Source organism: Cricetulus griseus, assembly GCF_003668045.3.
Source record: "Cricetulus griseus strain 17A/GY chromosome 1 unlocalized genomic scaffold, alternate assembly CriGri-PICRH-1.0 chr1_0, whole genome shotgun sequence".
NCBI lineage: Eukaryota > Metazoa > Chordata > Mammalia > Rodentia > Cricetidae > Cricetulus > Cricetulus griseus.
Genome location: NW_023276806.1, coordinates 37,016,822 through 37,037,949, shown reverse-complemented (window position 1 = coordinate 37,037,949; position 21,128 = coordinate 37,016,822). Strand labels below are relative to the sequence as shown.

Sequence of the window (21,128 nt, the reverse complement as noted above, 5' to 3'; positions counted from 1 at the left end):
TTTTCCTTTTCACCCACTCTGTATCTGAAAGTGTGTGCTGGCATAAGTGAGAAACTGAGGTGTGAGTTACTGTATTGTGAAAGAAGGAACTGTTCTGTAGTGGGTGGCTCTTTGTGACACCTCCTGGGAAGACCCCCATCCCTTAGATCGGCTCGGTACACTTCTTGATGAATTCATGTATGCTTGTTTAATCGGTTGTCTGGGTGGCCATTAATAGACAGTCTCACCTTTAGGTATGCCAGTGAGGAACTTTTTTAAATATAAAAAATGTTAGTTATTTGGGGGGTTTTGTATATGGCTAGTGTGTATGTACGTGTGTGTGTGTGTGTGTGTGTGTGTGTGTGTGTGTGTATCATGTTCATGCCTGGTACCCTTGGAGGTCAGGAATGGGCACTGGATGCTCTGAAACTGAGTTACAGATAGTTTTGGGCCACCGTGTGGTTGCTGGGAACTGACCCTGGGTCCTCTGTAAGACAGACAAGTGCTCTTAACCACACAGCAGTATCCCCAGCCCTGGGCTTTGTTTTTATATTCTTTGTGTCTAATTCTTTACTTAGTGGTAGATAGTATTACTTCTGTATTACACATAGGAAGGAAAAGATCACTATAAGTTGTCGGAGGCTGTATGGTGATTTTACTGAGGGCAGTGATGTGAAAGATGGCCCGGCTCAGCTCAAGCCTCAGTGACTCCCATCATAAAAACGGGTAGTTTAAGAATATTTTGGTAAGTTAGGTCCATATCAGACCAATTGAAAGTTACCATGTCAATGTTCACATTCGTGTGGCTTTCATAATTTAGACAGTATTACCAAGTGTAGATCTCAGCTGTTATCTTACCTTGTGTACTGTTATGTTCTAATAACAGGCTGGGATGTTAGCACCGGGTACCAGAAGAGACATCTACGACCAGAAGCTGACATTACAGCCAGTGGACAACTCAACCATTTCTCTACAGATGGGTACCAACAAAGTTGCTTCCCAGAAAGGAATGAGCGTATATGGGCTTGGGCGGCAAGTGTATGACCCCAAGTACTGTGCCGCCCCCACAGAACCTGTCATTCACAACGGAAGCCAGGGCACAGGAACAAATGGGTCAGAAATCAGTGATAGTGATTATCAGGCAGAATACCCCGATGAGTACCATGGCGAGTACCCAGAAGACTACCCCCGAGAGTACCAATATGGTGATGACCAGGGCATTGATTACTAGTCAGATACAGGAGCGCAGTATTTAGTCCATTGTTTTTATCCAGTGAGACCCAAGCTAGCCTTGAGTAATTCTCGTCTTCCTAAAACACTATTATGCTTATCTTACCTTAAAAAAAAAATGCCTTACATACATTCCTTTTTCCTTTTTCTGCCTCCTCCCTAAATAGTTGCCTTTTAGTGCTGTAACCATTAAATCCTACAGCATAACCAGTAACTTGCATATGAAGTAAAAAGCAATGCTGTGAGAGGACAGCCAATTCTTTTATTGAAGATCTATGCATTCTTTTTTACAACCTTACACTTAAACTGGTATTTTCAAACAATAGGAAACTATTTTTTCTTTTTTTACAGTTTAGCGTGTATCTGGCTTGTACATGGAAGACTAAAATGTTTGATTTGCTAAATGTGGTCTTTGCCAACTAAATCTAAGATGCAGCATTTAGAACCTGACACGTGGATGTTTTTCTGCAGTACTGCTTGCTGAGTTCTAAATAAAGTCATGATCAGTGTGCATTTGTGATTATACGTGTACTCATTCTCTTCCTTAAGCTGACAAGGTCTTTTCAGAGTGGCGCTTCTAAGGGCGTGTGTACAAAAATGGCCGCAGACGTGCAGGTTTGGGTGGTGTGCCTGCAGACTTCACTTGTGCCAATGTAATCACTGTAGACTCGCTCTGTTTCCCCCGACTGTATTTATTGCTGCATTTCTCAGCATAAACTTATCCCATTGTATTTTTTATAAATAAATATTTTTTTTTGAACATTCATATGAACCACAGGCTGCTTATTTTCTGGCTAGCTTCTATGCAGGCAGAGTCAGGTCAGAAACTGGAGGCCTCATTCCTTGGACACTAAGAGAAGGTATTCCAGCATTATTTAATTCATACAACATGGCGCTCATGGAGACTGGGTGTGGTGACTTAACACCTGTAATCCCAGCCCTAGGGAGGCTGAAGCAAGAGGATTTCTGTAAGTTTGAGGTCAGCTTGAGCCACAGAGTTCATGTTTTAAAGCTATAAAAACAAAACAACAACAAGAAGAAGAAACATTGCCATTGCCTACAGCCAAGAATTGTCTGGTCCTTGTTTTATTATGACTTGGCTGCCCTGTCCTGGGTTCATCTTCAATTTGGAATACCCTTAAAAGCACTTCTCCCTGCAAAGGGAGGGTTATTATGTATGCACTGAGGGTGTGATATGAATGATGTTGGAAGCTGACATGGGGTGTTGGGGGGAGATCTAAACCATCATTGTCACCTTAGAGAAGGCCAAACAGCAGCTAAGTGTGGGAAACAACAGTACCATCACCAAGGGGAGTTGGTCGCTCACGCCTTCTGACCTTGTTTCAGCCAAGCGATTTCTTCTGATAGGGCTGGCTGTTAAGCTTGGGTGGTTTTTGCCAAGACAGATAAAGAGATGCTTGAACCCACAGAAATGACGTATACTTGCCCATCTTTCTGTGACTCATTCGATGCTTCTGGGAGTGTCCTGTAAATTGTTGTAGGAGACTTCAGAGCTAAATGATTCTGTTAAGGAAAAAATTTGCATTTAAAGTGGACCTGAGCTGTCAGGCTGTTTCTTGTCAAAAGCAGAGGCAGCTGGGACAGGGAAGGGAAGGGAGCCTTGTATTGTATTATCACATGGCTGGCCAGCCACGTCAGTCAGATCTCTCGGATGAGGTGCCTGCCCTCATGTTTAAAGGTCCTTTTGTTTAGGGCTTTGAAAAGGAAAAGCTCTTGAACGCGCCATCTACGTTTCAGTTGCTGTTCAGGTCTATTTTTAAAAGTAGTAGCTTTTAAAAAGCTCCCAGGCAAGTCTCATTTGGGGTGGAGGTGAACATCAGCTGTGAAGGTGCCACCTGCCCACAACAAGCTGAGTCGAATCCTGCTTAGCTGCCTGTCTGTGTGTGCCTGCTCCAGTCCAGGTCAAGCCTAAGTGTAAGAGCTGTAACTGATGCTAATATGCTTTCTTAGCCTGTGTCCAGGGTTGGAAAAAACAGCGAAAGTCCTGCTCTGTAAGAACAGTGTTTTTGTTTGTTTTTTTGTTTTGTTTTGTAGGTTTTTTTTTTTTTTTCTTTTTCTGAGAGGGTAGTTTGAGGAGGGGTTTCCCTGTGGCTTTGGAGGCTGTCCTGGAACTAGCTCTTGTAGACCAGGCTAGTCTTGAACTCACAGAGATCCNTCGTCTTTCTACTTCGATCTCCTAATGGTTGTGACCTCACAAACTCAGGTTGAGTTTTTACATAGTATGTTATTTACTTACATTTTAAGTGTGTGTGTGCATGTGTGGAGGTCTGAGGACAACTTGTGGGAATTGGTTCTCTCCTTCCACTATGTGGGTCTTGGGGTGGTCAGTTCAGGTTCTCAAGCTTAGTGAGCCAATCTTATTTTTTATTTTTATTTATTTATGTTAAGATAAGGTTTCTACATAGCATTCAGGTTGGCTTTAAATTCCTGTGTAGCACAGGCTGGCCTTATACTGGTCGTCTTTCTACTTCGATCTCCTAATGGTTGTGATTATAGATGTATGTCACTGTGCCCAGACATACTGTGCCTTCTAAAGTGATGCATATAAACAGATTTCACGTGATTTTTCTTGCCCCAGTTCATGTGAAAATAGCTGTAGACGTTTCAGTATCACAGTGTGGTCAAAGTGCACTCAGGTTCTTCAGGTACAAAAGTCTCTGGGCCCCTATCTCACAATGGGCCTGAGTTCTGTTCCCTCTTCATTTGGTAGTGAGTCCCTGTGTCCTCGAGGCCTTGCATTGTTACAGTTGTTGGTCCGTGTTATAAAACTCTGAAAAACAAAAGAATGATGACACAGTGATGTGACAGCACCTTGGGTAGCCATTACTCATGGCCCTGGAATTTTAGGAAATAGAATTTTAAAAGCTTTCCAAGTGTATTAAAAACATTTGTGTGCTCATGGGGTAGATTTCGAAGTAGACTTTTAGCTGGAAACTTACAAGTTGTGAAGAGTAGACAAGTTAGCTTTAATTTAACCACCAGAGTACATGAAGAGAGGTAAAAATCGTATCCTTGTGTGTCTGTGAGTGGGACATTCAAATTAATACTCATACATTCATAGAAGTGCTAGAATCCAATGTCTGCTGAACCAACAGTGCCTTGAATGTTAAGACCAAAGGAACTTAACCCTTAATTTTTATGGCAACAAAATGAAAAAAAAAATATCATTTGACTGCCAGCTGCCAAAGCTCAGTTGTTGAAATGTCTCCTGTCCGAAAAGGATAAGGCAAAATCATGAGCAATTCATTGTATTACAAAAAGCTGTTGGAAACCACTGCCTGCTAGTTCCAGATACAAGGAGGGTGTGCCCTGTTAGCAGAGGGGCCCAAGGGCTGTGGATCTGTCAGTACTGGCACAAAAAGTTAGCAGTCTGCAGAGCAATGAGCCCTACCCACAGCTTTGTGGGTCTGAATGGTGCTTGGAAATGCAACATGCTTTCCATAAACATCAGTTGTTCAAACTCCCAGGCAAGATCAAGCTTTAATGCCAAAAATAAACCAGCTACTACTGTGTCCATTAGAGTCCCATGGAAGAGCCCATATGCCCCATTATATTCTCATTTCTCTTTGGAGAGGGGTGGGGGGTCTCTTAAGGAAGTGGTTCAGCCTCAGAAAGCTGAGCTCCCAAACCCCTCTGGAATTTTGGGCCAGAAATGAGACTGGGTGTGTTGCCTCTGCCATGTGTGAGTCTTCGACACTTTGGGAGGTTGTGAGGATAGTGATTACAACAGGAGGTGAAAGGTTTGCTTACCAAAAACTCTGGGTGCATGAAATACGGTTTTTCTGACGATCCATCATTTGTTTCCAGATCCACAGCGAAGCACAGGAAAAGTATATCCAGCACAGTTTCAAACACAGACAAGAAACTGTGAGCCACTAGGTAGGCAAAAAAGGCAACTAGCAGCAGAGGGATGGCCCACACTTGGAGCGCACGGTTGTAGTTAAATGCCATCAACCCTCCGAAAACGGTGAAGCACACCACCAGAACCTGTGGGAGGTGAGGGGGGGGCTCGTTGAAAACCTTTATGAATAGGGTCAGTGGGCTATTTACGCAAGGTTTTATTTCCCCGCAACTACAAGTAATACTGTTGTGTGTGTCCTAAAGAGATTTTGACAGGACGAAATAGAAAAAAGGGAAAACTGGTGGAAGAAACAAAAGCCAGTGGGTGAGAATATAACATGAACTTTCATTTTACCTGTGTTCGCTTTTGCCTTCATGTATATGTAATGCACAAAACTTTTATTCTGGTTTCTCGACACAGTAATGCAAAATCATCGGCATCATGAAGACGTGTGCTTGTGTGTGGAGGCCAGAGGCCCATGCCCAATGCCTTCCTCTATTGCTGTCCACCTTATTTTTTTGAGTCAGGATCTTACTGAACTTGGAGCTCATCCATTTGGCTTCCAGAGATTTCTCCCATCTCTACCCACCCCGTCTCCCAGCCCTGGAGTTAGACATGGAACATCTGCCCGTCTTTTCTGGGTGGTGGCCCTCATGCTTGCACAGGCGCTTCAACTGAACCAACTGGCTCTCAGCCCTTTGAAGCTTTTTCATTGTTTGTTTTCTTTTTGGTTTTTTGAAACAGGGTTTTTTTTTTTCCTTTGTTCCCTCCCTCCCTCCCTCCCTCCCTCCCTCCCTCCTCCCTCCTCTTTCTTTCTTTCTTTCTTTCTTTCTTTTCTTTCTTTCTTTCTTTCTTTCTTTTTCTTTCTTTCTTTCTTTCTTTCTTTCTTTCTTTCTTTTCCTCTGTAGTTTTGAAGACCGTCCTGGAACTTTCTCTGTAGTCCAGGATGACCTCAAACTCACAGAGATCCACCTCTGCAAGCAATTGAGTAGGTGAATTATTAATTTCCTAAGTGATTAGGATTGCTTTTACCCTCCAGGCACTGAAGTGGAAAGGTGTTAGTGTGCAACACAATTGGATGCTCCCAGGCTTTTGTGACGTGTAATTATTATATTTCCAGGGACACACTTATAGGCCATGGTGTACTCGGTTTCTTAAAATATGTGACAGAGTCTACCTCGGGCCCTTATCCCTAGATGCCTGCAAAGATGAATATAGAATTCAGAATGCTATTTACTTCAGAGGCCTAAAGTCACTAATTATCCCATACTTTTTGAAAGCTCGTATAGGAAATCTTAAAATGAATATATTTAAAGTGGAAAAACACAAATATGTTAAGGATTATGAAACTGCACCCAAAAATATTTTTGGAATTAGAAAATGTATCACTCACAATCTGACTAAGGTGATAGTATTACCAAATTGCATGCAACTCTACCTTATTTGGCTGTTTTGAAAGGCATAATTATATTGTGCTTCTGTTACAATTGTCACATGAAACACCTCTGGGGCCACACACCTGTGAGATCCAAGCATGTCTTCACATGCTGGAAGCTAACTATGACAGTCATGCAAATATTACACCAGAAGCATAGAATCCTAGATGGAGCAGTCCCCATGTTTGACATCATCCAGGTCACAGTTAGTGACTAAGATCTTTTTCACTTGGGAGCATTGCTGACAACTGGTATTCATATCAGAGAGGGAGGAATGATTTGAAAATCTGAGTACAGAAGACATGGTGGGGAAGAATCAGAGTCAAGAATCTGAGCAGCAGGCTGGAGAGATGGCTCAGAGGTTAAGAGCACAGACTGCTCTTCCAGAGGTCCTGAGTTCAATTCCCAGCAACCACATGGTGGCTCACAACCATCCGTTATGAGATCTGGTGCCTTCTTCTGGTGTGCAGATATACATGAAAGCAGAATGTTGTATACATAATAAATAACTAAAATCTTAAAAAAAAAAAAAGAATCTGAGCAGCATCTAAGGAAGCAGGAGAGCTAGAGAGATGGCTCATCAGTTTAGAGTCCAGTCCCAAAATCAGGCTGTTCACAACTGCCTGTAACTCCAGTTCCAGGGACTCTGATACCTCTGTCTTCAGCTGTATGCACACGATGCACATAAACACAGACACATACATTAGATAGACAGATGGATGGATGGATGGATAGACATCCTTAAGTGGAAGTGGCATCAGACAAACTAGGCTGTGCAGAATTTGGCGGAGAAGATGAGAATTACATGGAAAGAGACATCCATCAACATTTCAGTTATCCTTACAACCCAGGAGAGGCACAGCTATGATTTGTTTTGTTTTGATTGCTGTACTGGGGCTTGACCCCAAGGGCCTCATACATTTGACACCAATGTTCTCCCACTGACCTACATCATACCCAGCCCATTTTTAACTTTTTATCTTGGAGAGAAAAGATTAGGTCTTACTCATTTGTCCAGGCTAGTTTTGAACTCACTCTAAAGTGCAGGCTAGCCTTGCCTTGAGAGCTTCCTGGCTGAGCCTCCTAGTAGGTGGAGGGTAGACTGTGTCACAAGAGCTGGAGGTTTGAAGTTCCAAGTTACTGCTCTGTCCTTTATACCACAGGACACTGGAGCTTTAAGGAGCCTCTTTATTGCACAAGGCATTTAAAAAAGATAGTCAGGTGACATCAGAGTACTACACTTGAACTGGCTCCACTCAGATGCTTGGATTCCTTTTCTTTAGCAAGCTCTTGCTATGTGGCCCCGGCTGCCCTGGAACTCACTCTGTAGACCAGGCTGGCCTCACACTCAGAGCTCTGTCTGACTCTGCCTCCCGAGTGTTTGTGGTTTAAAAGCGTGTGCCACAATTACACATGGCTTCCAGATTCCCTTTTATAGACTTACTGCCCTTAAATAAATGTAGAAATTAATCAGATCAATGTTGCGTCGACACTTTAGGACACTTTAGAACAACAACAACAAAAAACAATCCGTGAAACTCATTTCTGACATTTTCATTTTTGACAAACCAGGGATCAAAATGGTGGACTTGGTCAGAGGCAAGAAAGGTAGACTAAGATTAAAACAGTGACTGTACATGCTGTGGGACCCTGGAAACATGAAACCTTGGTTTCCTCAGCAGAACAGGAAGCTGCATGGGATTGGGGAATGAATGAGGTAACCGGAGGCACGGCAGCTACTCCAGAGCCACAAACACGAATCTTTCAAGCCAGCCTCCATATTGTCTAATCTGCTGAATTCTAGGCTCTGTTGTTTAGTCAAGACATCTTACCTTTCCCAGGAAAATGACAAAGTTTCCAAAGCAGTTAACAGACATGAGATGACTTGTATTCTTGGACATGATCTTGTGTGCGTCTTTTGCTGATGTACAAAAATCTGTCCCGTTAATGGCAGCCGCAGTGTAAGCGTTCTAGAACAAAATACATCAGTTACAAATATGATGGTTCCTGTCATTTTAAGATAACAGAACAACAACAATACAGACTTCATGGCTGTAAACCCAGCGTCTCCGCCCGAAACAAACAAGTTCAAAGTCTCCCTCAGTTTTTGACCATATTCAAATATATCTTCGTACTGTTGTGGCAAATGGAAAAGTATCTCTCATCCATACAGCAGGTTAAAGGTCCCACCACAAACATGGAAACAATGAATAAGCGTAAGTTATTTCTCACTACAGAGTAGGAGGGCAGGAAAGGGAGTCTGGGTACCAGGAAGAGAGCAGATCCTAGTGACCAAGGGTGTAGCTGGCGTGGAATTAGCAAGGGCATCAACAATTAGGGTTCCTTAGGCCTGAAAAATGGTATTGGTTCTTACTAGAGAACTGAGTTTCCTGTACAAATTAGGATCCATAGTTCAAAATCAACCAGCCACTCAGAAAAGTGCATGAAAGATAACTACTGTGTTTTTCAGATAGTTGATATCTGGAGTCTGGGCAAGAGTGGAGCAAAATCATTCCCTCAGGGAATGGTGGGTCCCCACAAACAGTTACACTGACAGAAGTGGGCTCCCAGGAACAAGACAGACCAGGGAATATGCATAACCAACATGAGGGTCAAGCCCCAGTACTGCAATCAAAACAAAACAAATGATAACTGGTGCCTCTCCTGGATTGTAGGGATAATAACTGAAATGTTGATGGATGTCTCTTTCCATGTAATTCTCATCTTCTCGACCTAATTCTGCACAGCCTAGTTTGTCTGATCCCACTTCCGCTTAAGGATCGCTGTCTGTCTATCCATCAATCATATTCATATATATATATATATATATATATCCATCCATCCATCTATATCTATCTCTACCTATCCACCCATCCATCCATCCATCCATCCATCCCTCCATCCATCTATCCATCCATCCATCATCTGTCTATCTAATGTATGTGTCCGTGTTTATGTGTATCGTGTGCATACAGCTGAAGACAGGTATCAGAGTCCCGGGAACTGGAGTTACAGGCAGTTGTGAACAGCCTGATTTCGGGACTGGAGCCATCTCTCTAGCTCTCCTGCTTCCGTAGATGCTGCTCAGATTCTTGACTCTGATTCTTCCCCACCATGTCTTCTGTACTCAAAGCTAAACATCCTTAGATTTTCAAATCATTCCTCCCTCTCTGGTATGAATATCAGTTTTCAGCAATGCTCACAAGTGAGCAAGATCTTAGTCACCAACTGTGGCCTGGGTGATGTCAAACATGGGGACTGCTCCATCTAGGATTCTATGCTTCTGGTGTAATATTTGCATGACTGTCATAGTTAGCTTCCAGCATGTGAAGACATGCTTGGATCTCACAGGTGTGTGCTAATCACACATACATTTAGGGCTGACCTGGGTCCCAGAGGTGTTTCATGTGACAATTGTAACAGATGGATGGCTTTCCATCACAAGGATTGGAGAGTGGCCAGCCTCATGTCTCAGACCATGTCCCAGTGCTCAGTGTGGTTACCATTGTCTCTCTCCATCTTTGCTTCCTCTCTTCATTCAGGTGCGAGCCCAACGCATTCCCTTTCTAAACTAATTCCTAGGGGACATCCCAAGTTATATGGGGAAGGGTAGTTTCGTTATTTTTTGTTTGTTTTGTTTTGTTTTTTGAGGGAGGGTCCCCCTAAAATCCCCACTCCCTTGCGGCCAATTTAGTGCTATCCATCACTCATAAGCAACAAAAATAGACTTTATTCCTCCACTGAGATGATTAAAGGTTAAATGATACATTTTCATACATGTGTCAACTCCACAAATTTCAAGGGGGCTCATAACCATTTATCTTTACCATCTTGTGGCCCACTGAAAGAGAACATTAAAACCACATTGACAGGGAAATTATATATGCCTTCTTAAAGTGACTACAGCACTAGCATTTTACTACGAGAGTCATCCCTGAGTGCCACATCAAGACCTAGATTAATGACTGGCTGAGTGAGTGGAGGAGGGCAGCATTGCCCTAGACACAGGGTACAGACTTTGAGCATTCTGCTGTTTCAGCATTAGTGGGCCCGCCTACACTGATGCGGAGTAGAAGCTGCTTCCTTCGTAGGCATCAGCAGGATGGACTGCACTAGGCAGTCCATGATGTGTACATGTGCCTGAGCTCACATCTTCGGGGCCGTGTGGAAGGCAGCTATAGAGCTTGACAGAGTGTGGAAAGGATGGCTTTCGATGAGGCCTAGGAAGCAAGGACGTCATGTCGATCATGAATGATGAGGGGAGGTCACCCCCCACTTCCACCCCTGTGACCAACCTTTCAACAAGAGAAAGAGAGGGAAATGGTTAAATTGCTTTAAGTTGATGACCACATAAAATTCACAGGGTGAGCTGCTTTTATCCTCTTTGTGAAATAGGGTCTCATGGACCTGTTCTCAATTTTACTCTATAGCTAGGATGACTTTGAACTTGTGGTCGGTCTCCTGTCTCTAACTCCCAAGTGTTGGGATTAGAGCATTTGTTGTGCAGGCAAGCACTCTACCAACTGAGTGAGCTCCATCTCCAGTCCAGGTCAAAAGGTTTAAGATTTGACTTTCTATGTCACACCTTAGAAAGAAAAAGGAGAAATGAGGACAGAAGACCCGAGAGAGGTAAGTTTTCTAAATCACTTAGGAAACAACAAAGGCTATAGGAGGAATAAGCTACAAGTTATGGCTGGAAACCGTCATATAAGAACTTTGCAAGACATTCCCACAAGCCATAATGCCCGAGGGCCCTGCTGCACTTAGGGTCAATGTGGTATGACCACACAACCCCCAAGCACACTGGCCCAGTGACAGTGACAAACCAGAGTCTGGCCCAAAGTCAAGAAATTCTCCCCTGGGCACAAATACCAGGACTAGGAGCTGTAATTCTCCCCAGATGCTCTGACTCCTGAATACCCTGACCCGAGCAGATGTCCTAGTGGCGTGTCCCCAAACAACTTGGCACAAACCTGAAGAGTGCTTCTTATATCTGTGGCCTTTAAATGTTTTCTTCTGTAGGTATGTGTGCAACTTGTATGTGGAAGTAAACACTGTCACAAATGTTCATGCACTACACCGTGTGCTGCATCCTAGGCTCTCTCCCTGAACGTAAATACTGACTCATTTAATCCTCTTATCCCCAAGACAGAAAGGTAGCAGAGAGCACCCAAGCACAGAAAGGCTAGATGGCCCACCAAGCTGTCCGCATGAGTCCCATGTTACATCACTCCTGCGTGGAGAGGATCTCTGATTCGCCAGACCCGTCTGCAGGGTCTTGCCTTCAAAACAGCTGTGTGCTATCCGTGTGAGATCTGCCATTATGACACGTCAGGACAGTTTTGTAAAAGCAGGCTGGGTTCTAAAAATGGTTGCCTCCTAAAGCCTGCAGAGTAATCGCTGCAAAGTTGTCTTTCCAGGAGCCTCATTTTGGGCTTTGTAAAAAGACATCGGCTGGCTTCAAAGCTTTGTATTAAAGACTATCAGGTTTGGAGAGATGTTCAGTAGGGAAGAGTGCTTGCTATGTAGTGTGAGGACCTCCATTTAAATTCCCAGAGTCCACATTAAAAGCTGAGTGGAAGGGCTGGGAAGACGGTTCTGGGCTTAAGAGTATTTGCTGCTCTTTCAGAGGACCTGGGTTTGGTTCCTGGCACACACATGGCAGCCCACAACCCTCTGTAACCCTAGTTTCAGGGATCTGATACTCTCTTCTGGCCTCTGCAGGCACCAGACAAGCATGTGGTGCACATACGTATACACAGGCAAACATTCATACACATAAACAAAATAAATAAATCTTTTGAAAAGGAAAAGCTGAGTTTGTTCACACACTAGTATGCGGGAGAGTGTCAGAGACAGGAGGGTCACTGGGGCTTGCTGGCTACCAGACAGCTCCAGCTTCAGTAAGAGATCCTGTCCTGTAGCAACATGGTGGAGAGTCATAAAGCAGGACCCCTGAAGTCCTTCTCAGGTCTCCACGAGTATATATGTATTCGTGCACCTACACACACATATGACTCACACAGAGGCACATGTGCATGCGGACACACACACACACACACACACACACACACACACACACACACACACACACACACACACGGGAAGTGCTTCACAGTGGACCAAAACCCCTCATCATGTTACTTCACCTTAACTCAGTAAAATAATCCCTGTAGGCACTGTTACCTTACTTGGTAGAAAATTCTAATCATTGTGCTTTTAGGTAACAAAAAGGCTCCATCACCTCTCTATTTTGAAATTTCTCCAAGAATATTATTAGCAACACATAGAAAGGGTCCCCTCCCCCTCCCAAAGTCAAAACCGGAGCTTTCACAGCCTGGCCCTGAGTCCTCTGTCACCTGAGAGCACCTATATGTCCTCTCCCAAGCTGAAATGGCTGCTTCTTTTGATGGTAGGGCTGTGAACTTGAGCTGCTGTTGACTCTTCAAAAAGTAAATAGAGTTTTCCTCCATAGAGAAGGGAAGGGATTCGCCCCAAAGCCCTGCTGTGAATAGCTAGCTTTATTTCTGGAACAACTTTTCTAACTGAGTTCTGATTTTATTCACTCAAAATAAAGCAAGAACTCCTAAAACAAACTTGAGTAACTCAGACATCACTACTTCCCTCAGAAGTCAAGAGTCCACAGACATTTGGTAGGCCTTCTGAGGCCCCTAGGAAAACTTGCAGGAACTAGCCCAAGCCAGTTTCATCCCTGATTTTATCACAAACACATGGGAAGGAAGTCACGGCACCTGGCAAACACACTCCAGCTTTCCAGGGCCTGGCATTTACTGGCCCCTTCAAGAATGCACTGTTTACCAGGCTGCAAACCACTACCAAAGAGACTGTGAGTGGGCAAGCCTGCCAGCCCGGTTCTCTTCAGGGGTCCTGCCAGGAGGGAGGCACTCCCTCAGGGTTGGGGGTGGGGAGTGGTGGCTGAGAGTCACTCCTGCCAAGAAAGCCAGAAGCAGGGCAATACAGTCAGTCTCATTTGCTTTTCTGAAATTTGTTTGCTTTTAAGCTTAATTTTTACGATAGCCTTATTCTATCCACATAATGATGAGATTCTATCTCATCATTAAAAAATTAAGCAACATGGGGGCCAGAAGAAAGGAAACCACTGATCACTCTCTAGTAGCCCCTGGGAAGGACACTTCCTTTTCCTTGGCAAATATGCATAGTTGAAAGGACAGACAGACAGACCAGCCCAAGGGCAAGAGAACTGTATTTTATAAGGTTTTTCTATGAACGTACACATGTTGTCAAGTAAAGAAAGTGACATTCAACCCCACTGAAGGAATATTTGAATTTCTCCCAAATCATACTTTCACATACAAGAATTAGCTTTCTAGAAGCCCTTTGCCATTTATCTTAAGGTATTTAAATGTATTTTATTATTATTATTATTTGTGTGTGTGTGTGTACTAGCCCTATGGCACATGTGTGGAGGTTCAAGGACAGCAGCTTTGGGAGTCAGTCCTCCCCTCTGTGCGTTCCTGGAATAGAATCTGGGTGGTCAAGCTTCTGGAGCAAGCAGTTTTACCCACCAAGCCATTTTGCACTGGTCCTAAAACCCTTTTTGAAAACAATCATGAAAAAGTGGACCTAGAAAGACAGCTCAGCCAGTCAAGTGCTTGTCCTGAAGGCATGAAGAAAGTCCTAAGTCAGATCCAAAGAACCCATGTTCTTTGGATAAAAACAAACACAATGGGCCAGACCCACCTAGCAGCCCATGCCTAGAGGCAGGGGTAGGCAGATCTGTGAGTTCAAAGCATGCTTGGTCTACATGGTGAGTTCAGGGCCAGCCAGGGGCACATAGTGAGACTTTGTCTCAAAAATCAAAACAAACCAACAAACAGAAAGTTCAGTGGCACTCTATTATAGTCACAGCACTGGGAAGGCAGACACAGGAAGATCCCTGGGGCTCCCTGGCTAGCCAGCCTTGCCTACCTGGTGAGTTCTAAGCTATCGAGAGACTCTGTCTCAAACAAAGGTGAACAATGACTGAAGGTATGACACAGAATATTGTCCTCTGGCCTCACATGCTGCATACCCATGGGGACACAGGCCTTCAACACATAAGAATTAAACTGGCATGAAAATTGTTGCTTTTAGAAAATATCTGTAGGTAAGCTGGGCGTTGGTGGTGCACACCTTTAATCCCCAGCACTCAGGAGGCAGAGGCAGGCAGATTTCTGTGAGTTCAAGGCCAACCTGGTCTACAGAGCAAGTTCCAGGACAGGCTCCAAAACAGTACAAAGAAACACTGTCTTGAAAAAACAAAAAACAAACAAACAAAAATATCTGTAGGTTTATTAATTTCAGGAGTTCAGAAGAGGGCATTAGATTCCCTGGAACTGGAGTCACAAACCATTGTGAGTCACCCTGTGGGTTCTGGTGTTTGAATTTGGGTCCATTTGGAAGAGCAGCCAGTGCCCTTAACCACTAAGCCATCTGTCCAGCCCCATGAAAACTATTATAAGGGTTAAAAGACTTATTGTCCTTAGCATTGTGTATTAACTTCAGGGAATGTTGATTGCGATGGCTCCTTTTCTCTCTGGCCTCTCGATTTCATGGTTTTCACTATTGTCCTGACTTTTGTGATAAGGTTTTGAGTACTTAAGATCTCTTTGATGGGACCTCTACTTCTGACCTGAACCATGGCTCTAGGCCTGCCGCCCCTCCCCCTGGCCTGCTCCCCTCCCCCTCACCTGGTGCACTGTCCTGCAAAACCCCAGTCCCTCTGTTGAGATGACTTTTTTGAGCCATACCCTATCTGCGGGGCTGTTTGCTGAATAGATAAATGAATATGTTTTTGGCAAAGACTGTCTTCCAAATAATATTCCTTCCTACTAAACCCAAATTTGAACGACTGGCATGTTTATTTCTTTAGAAGAACGTTAGGCTTAAAAGGCCCAGGGCTGGTGGGATGGCTCAGTGGGTGAAAACACTTCCTGCCAGGCTTGACAACCTGAGTTTGACTCCTGGGAGCCACATATGGAATAAGAGAAGCAACTCTCACAGGTGAGACCTTTGACCTCTTCGTGTATGCTGTGGCATGTATGTACCTCCCCTATGTAAATAATAAATAGGGAAATAAATAAGTGTGTTAAAATAAGTTTGAAGGTACCTTCAGATGTACCCTGGAAAAATCTTCACATTCTACTGAGAATAAAGCATTCTCCCTGCCTGTGGCCAGGGAGAGATGGCCATCTGGGGCATAATCAGGGAGCAGACAGCACATATGCTATGATAGAGTGCTCATCTTCCCCCAGATCCAGGAAAAGCCCAACCAGACAAGGGCATCTTGCTGAACTTGACCCTTGGCTGATGTAGGAAAGCTGTGTGCTCTGCAAGGCAACTATGTGGCTCTGAGTGACAAGGCAGGTCCAGGAATCAGTGCTGTACAGACTGTTACCTTTTCCCAGACAGCATCCTCCCCTGTGCAGAATGGTGGCTGCCACCAATCTCTTTTGACCTGTGCATAGTCAGTAGAGGAAATGAGCAAGTCAGAAAGGAGGCCTGGTCTTTTGTTAAGGGCAAATTAAACTGTGGGTGTTTGAAGCGGGAAGGGCTGGCATGGCTTCTGACTTTAGACGGTTAGAAATACAGAATAGATGGGCTTGCCCCTGGTAACTGGAAGCATCAGTCTCCTCCTTCTCCTCCTCCTGTTCTTCCTCCTCCTTCTCCTCGCCCTCATCTCTGACAAGGAACTCAGCTAGTGCCACCAAGCCAGAAATGCCGTGGCTTGTGGCAGTCTTACAGATGACCTCCATAGTACCGCTGTCATTGTCATCCTGGCAAAACTACTCAGTTTCCTCATTTGTACAGTGTGGCTGACAGCTACCTGACACTCAGAGTCCTTAAGAGATTAAACTTAGGGCTGGAGAGATGGCTCAGAGGTTAAGAGCACCGACTGCTCTTCCAGAGGTCCTGAATTCAATTCCCAGCAACCACATGGTACCTCACAATCATCCGTTATGAGATCTAGTGCCCTCTTCTGGTGTGCAGATATACATGGAAGCAGAATGTTGTATTAAAAAAATAAATAAAATCTTTAAAAAAAAAAGAGGTTAAACCTAGATGTTTAGCCCTGATGTAAATACAGTACTCATGTATGAAACTGTCAAAGAATAAATATGAAAAAAACAATGTTTACCCTTGGGGCCTGTTACACTATAAAACCTCCACAAACACCACGGTGTTCACAGATGTGAGACGGTTGGTCCTTCACACCAAGCTTCTCCTATTTGGAGCTGAGCACTGAGGAAATGGTGCCAGTGAGATGAGGATAGAAGTGGGAAGGGTGTTTGTTCCTGGATACCATATGTTTAGGGGGAATAGTTTTAAGTCTGGTGTCTACCCATTCAGGAACGTATTGCTGATTGACAAGGGGCTGGCAAGGCAACAGCTGACCTGCTAGGTTGCAGGGCAAGAACCAACAGTTAGAACCCTGTGTGGTAGAATATTATTTTAAGGTGCGTTACTTTTGCTTGTGCTGTGGAACATTTAATGATGTAAAGATGTGTTGCTTTTGTTTATTCTGTATTTGTTTAACTCTGTGAAGCTGTGGTTCTTTGCCTGTCTAAAATAACTGGTTGGTCTAATAAAGAGCTGAAAGGCCAATGATGACACAGGGGAAGGGATAGGCAGGGCTGGCAGGCAGAGAGAATATATATAGAAGGAGAAATCTGGGAGGAAAATGATTGGGGTGGAATGAGAGAGGAATGAGGAGGACTTCAGGGACCACCCACTGAGCCACTGAGCCACCCAGCCACCCCAGTCACCCCAGTCACTCCAGTCACCCTGCTACACAGCCAGACATGGAGTAGGAAGGAAAGAAAAGGTATACAGGAATGGAGAAGCTAAAAGCCCTGAGGCCAAAGATAGATGGCATAATTTAAGAAAAGCTGGCAAGAAGCAAGCCAAGCTAACATTCCCAACTAAGAATAAGCCTCTGTGGGTATTTATTTGGGAGTTGGGTGGTGGGTCCCCCAAAGAGTCCAAAAAGCCAAAAGAATAAAACATCACATAATAACCCTGGTTCTGCTCTGTACCATGGCTTGGTGAACCTTGCAGAAAAAAAGCTCTTTGAAGAAAAATATATGATAGCATATCTTTCCACTCCTTTTTTTTAAAATTTTATTTATTTATTATGTATACAACATTCTGCTTCCATGTATATCTGCACACCAGAAGAGGGCACCAGATCTCATAACGGATGGTTGTGAGCCACCATGTGGTTGCTGGGAATTGAACTCAGGACCTCTGGAAGAGCAGCTGGTGCTTTTAACCTCTGAACCATCTCTCCAACCCTTTTTATTGTAATAAAAACTTATGAGGCCGGGTGGTGGTGCTCTCCTTTAATCCCAGCACTCGAGAGGCAGAGGCAGGAGAATCTCTGTGAGTTTGAGTCCAGCCTGGTCTACAGAGTGAGTTACAGGACTGCCAGGACTACACAAAGAAACCTATCTCAAAAAACCAGAAAACAAAATAACATATTGTATTAAGTTTATCATCTCAAACAGTTTTGGGTTATCAGGTTAGCAGTACATATAAATGGTTGGGCACAGATCTCTAGAACTATTTCATTTTACAGCATGGACACTCAATATCAACAAAACATGGATTCTCCCAGTCCTGGATAACCACTTTTCTCCCTTCCATTTCTACAGATTTTAACTTCTTTAGATATTTCACATGGCATTGTTATGATTTGGATATCAGATGTCCTTTCCACCCCCACCCCCAAAGACTCATGTAATGAAGGCTTGCATAACTTTATCAGTGAATTACCCCATGGATGACTTCATAGCTAAATGTTCTACTAGGAGGTGGGGTTGTGCCTTTGAAGTGCTTATCTTGTCCCTAGGCACTTACTCCTCTATTTTCTCTCTCTGCCTTCTGTCCACCATAAGGTGAGCCACCTTCACATACTCCCCCGTGATGTTCTGCCTTTCCTCCCCATGCTTGAACCCAGAAGGTACCGAGCCAAGTTAGCACCGACTGAAAACCATGAGCCAAAATAAAACCTTCCTCCTTTAAGTTGTTTCTCTCTGGCATTTTGTCACAGGGATGAAGGAGTGATTAATACAAATGAAAAGATAAGACATTTGTCCTTTTAAAATGGCCTGTTTAATGTTGTGAAATAATCTTTTTGTACACTGTAAAGATGTGTCTTTGCCAAGGCACCTTCTGATTGGTTTAATAAAGATCTGAATGGCCAATAGGTAGGCAGGAAGAGGCTAGGCAGAACTTCCAGGCAGAGAGAGAAGAGGAGATGTATCTATTCAGGATAGAGATGCCAGAGGACATGGAGAGGAAACAGGACATACAGAAGGAGAGGTAAATCCACAAGCCACATGGCAGCATGTAGATTAATAGAAATGGGTTCATTTAAATTATAAGAACTAGTGAGAAACAAGCCTAAGCTAAGGCTGAACTTTCATAATTAATAATATGTCTCAGGGGCTGGAGAAATGGCTCAGAGGTTAAGAGCACCAACTGTTCTTCCAATGGTCCTGAGTTCAATTCCCAGCAACCACATGGTGGCTCACAACCATCTGTAATGAGATCTGGTGCCCTCTTCTGGTGTGCAGATATACATGGAAGCAGAATGTTGTATACATAATAAATAAATAAAATCTTAAAAAAATAATATGTCTCAGTGTTGTTATTTGGGAGCTGGTGGTACAAAGAGTTGCTACAATTTTAGTATAATCTTGTCAAAATTCATCCTTGTGTAGCATGTGACAGAGTTGCTTTCCTTTAAAGGCTTTATAATATTCTTTTGTAGGTATATGATCATTCCCATTATCTATTCACCCATGGATGAATACATTGGTTTCTTCCACAATTGGCTATTATGAATAACGCTGGGATGAGCATGACTGTTCACACAGCTCTTTCAGATTCTGCTTTGAATTCCTTTGGATAGATACCAGAAGCAGGGGTGCTGGAGAGTATGGTGAGTCTGCTTTTAATGTTTTTGAGGAAACTTCATGTTGTTTCCCACCAATAGTCTCCAAACTTCACATCCTTGGTGACACTCATAATTATCTGATCTATTTAGAGTCACCTACTTCATGGGCATGAAGTGACATCTCATGGCTTTAATTTACATTTCCCTAATGATTTGTGTTGTTGAGTATATTCTCATCATTTATTGGCCATTTGTGTAGATTCTTTGGATATACGCCTCTGTAAATACTTTGCCCATTTTAAAAAATTAAGTTCTTTGGCCTGTTGTAGTTGAGCTGAAGTTCTTTATACATTGGTGATATTAATCCTTTATCACATGTGACTTGTGGTCATTTTGTCCCCTTCCAAAGATGGGCCTTTTATTCTGCGGATCACTCTGTAGATTGTTGCCTAGGGTGTGCAGTCAGTTCTTGAATTTAAGACAGACCTTTCTATTTATTTAGTTCATCTTTACCCCGTGCTTTTCTGTCACATATGAACAATTAGTGCTAAATCCAATGCCTTCCACTCCCTTCCTGTGTTTTCTTCCAGGAAGAAGAAAATTTTATAGTTTTAAAATTTTCAATCTATTTATTTAATTGAATGTGTATGGGTGTTTGACCTGCATATAAGATCTCTACAAATGTGCACTGCCCAAAGAGGCCACAAAATGGTCTGGATCTGGAGTTATAGGTGATTATGAGTTGTGATGCAGGAGCTGAGCATCAAATCTAGATCCAGTGCTCTTAACCATTGAGCTATCTCTCCAGCCCAGGGATTTATAGTTTTAGGTCTTTCAGGTTAAAATCCACGATGAGTTGGTTTTTGAATGCCACACAATGAGAGTCTTCTGCATGAAGATCCCCAGTTTTCTCAAGAACATTTGTTGGAAAGAAGGTCCTCTCTCTATGATACAGTTTGGTGTCTCTAGCCATATAGGAGCAATATATCTAGCCCGTCTATTCTGTTGAAGAAGTCTGTATCTCTATCTAACATGTTTGTTTATACTACTACTGTAGCATCTTAGTTATGACAGCATTTTGTATGACAGATGTCTTCTTTCTGAGCCTCTGAAGCCTGGCCACTGGTCTTTCCATTTCAACCTCCCCTGTCCACTAGTACATCTGCTCAAAAAGCCATTCTCCTGACAATCAGTCCCAGACAAGGGCAGCTCTTTTGAACTAGTACCTTTTTTTTCCCTTTCAGATTCCCAGCTACTCTTTGCGAATGAAAGAGATATATGAATTCATCATGGACCCAGGTCTAGTGTTAAGACCACATGGGCCTCATAGTTATCCTTTAGGCCATAGACATGTGTGGAAGGTCTGCTTTGGTTAAGTTCCCAGATACAGACTTGAATAGGGCACTTAACGAGAGCAGCAGCCTCTTGTTCCTTGGGCCTCCCCAACTTTCTTTGTTGTTCCTTTTATGGTGAGAAGTATGGCATGACAAACACCCTAAGACGGCTTCTCCACTCACACCGGGATGCGTCCTGATGAAGTCATTTAGCACAGCTGTCTCATTCCTCAGATAATGCAATCTTACTAATGCTCTCTTTACTCCACCCCTGTGCCAACTGAAGCATCCTATGAAAAGCAAAAGGAGTGGGCAGATGAAACCACAACTGCTGTCAAAGACCGGATCCAACTGCCAAAGCTTTC

At 43.5% G+C, this 21,128-nt stretch overlaps 2 protein-coding genes across 3 annotated transcripts in view; one reads left to right on the top strand and one right to left on the bottom strand.

Moving 5' to 3' along the window:
• Positions 1 to 1,729, top strand: part of Cnn3 (calponin 3) — a 32,149-nt gene extending 30,420 nt beyond the window's left edge. The window contains exon 7 of the mRNA XM_027395621.2: positions 866 to 1,729. Within this exon, the coding sequence (XP_027251422.1) occupies positions 866 to 1,210 (345 nt within the window). The 3' untranslated portion in view covers positions 1,211 to 1,729. The remainder of the gene's footprint in view (positions 1 to 865) is intronic.
• Positions 1,730 to 3,428: 1,699 nt separating this feature from the next.
• Slc44a3 (solute carrier family 44 member 3) overlaps positions 3,429 to 21,128 on the bottom strand; it is a 72,891-nt gene continuing 55,191 nt past the window's right edge. For both annotated transcript variants that reach the window (XM_035451997.1, XM_027395625.2), the window contains 3 exons: positions 8,340 to 8,477; positions 4,981 to 5,217; positions 3,429 to 4,000 (listed from right to left, as the gene is read on the bottom strand). In XM_035451997.1, the coding sequence (XP_035307888.1) occupies positions 3,896 to 4,000; positions 4,981 to 5,217; positions 8,340 to 8,477 (480 nt within the window). In that variant the 3' untranslated portion in view covers positions 3,429 to 3,895. The remainder of the gene's footprint in view (positions 4,001 to 4,980; positions 5,218 to 8,339; positions 8,478 to 21,128) is intronic.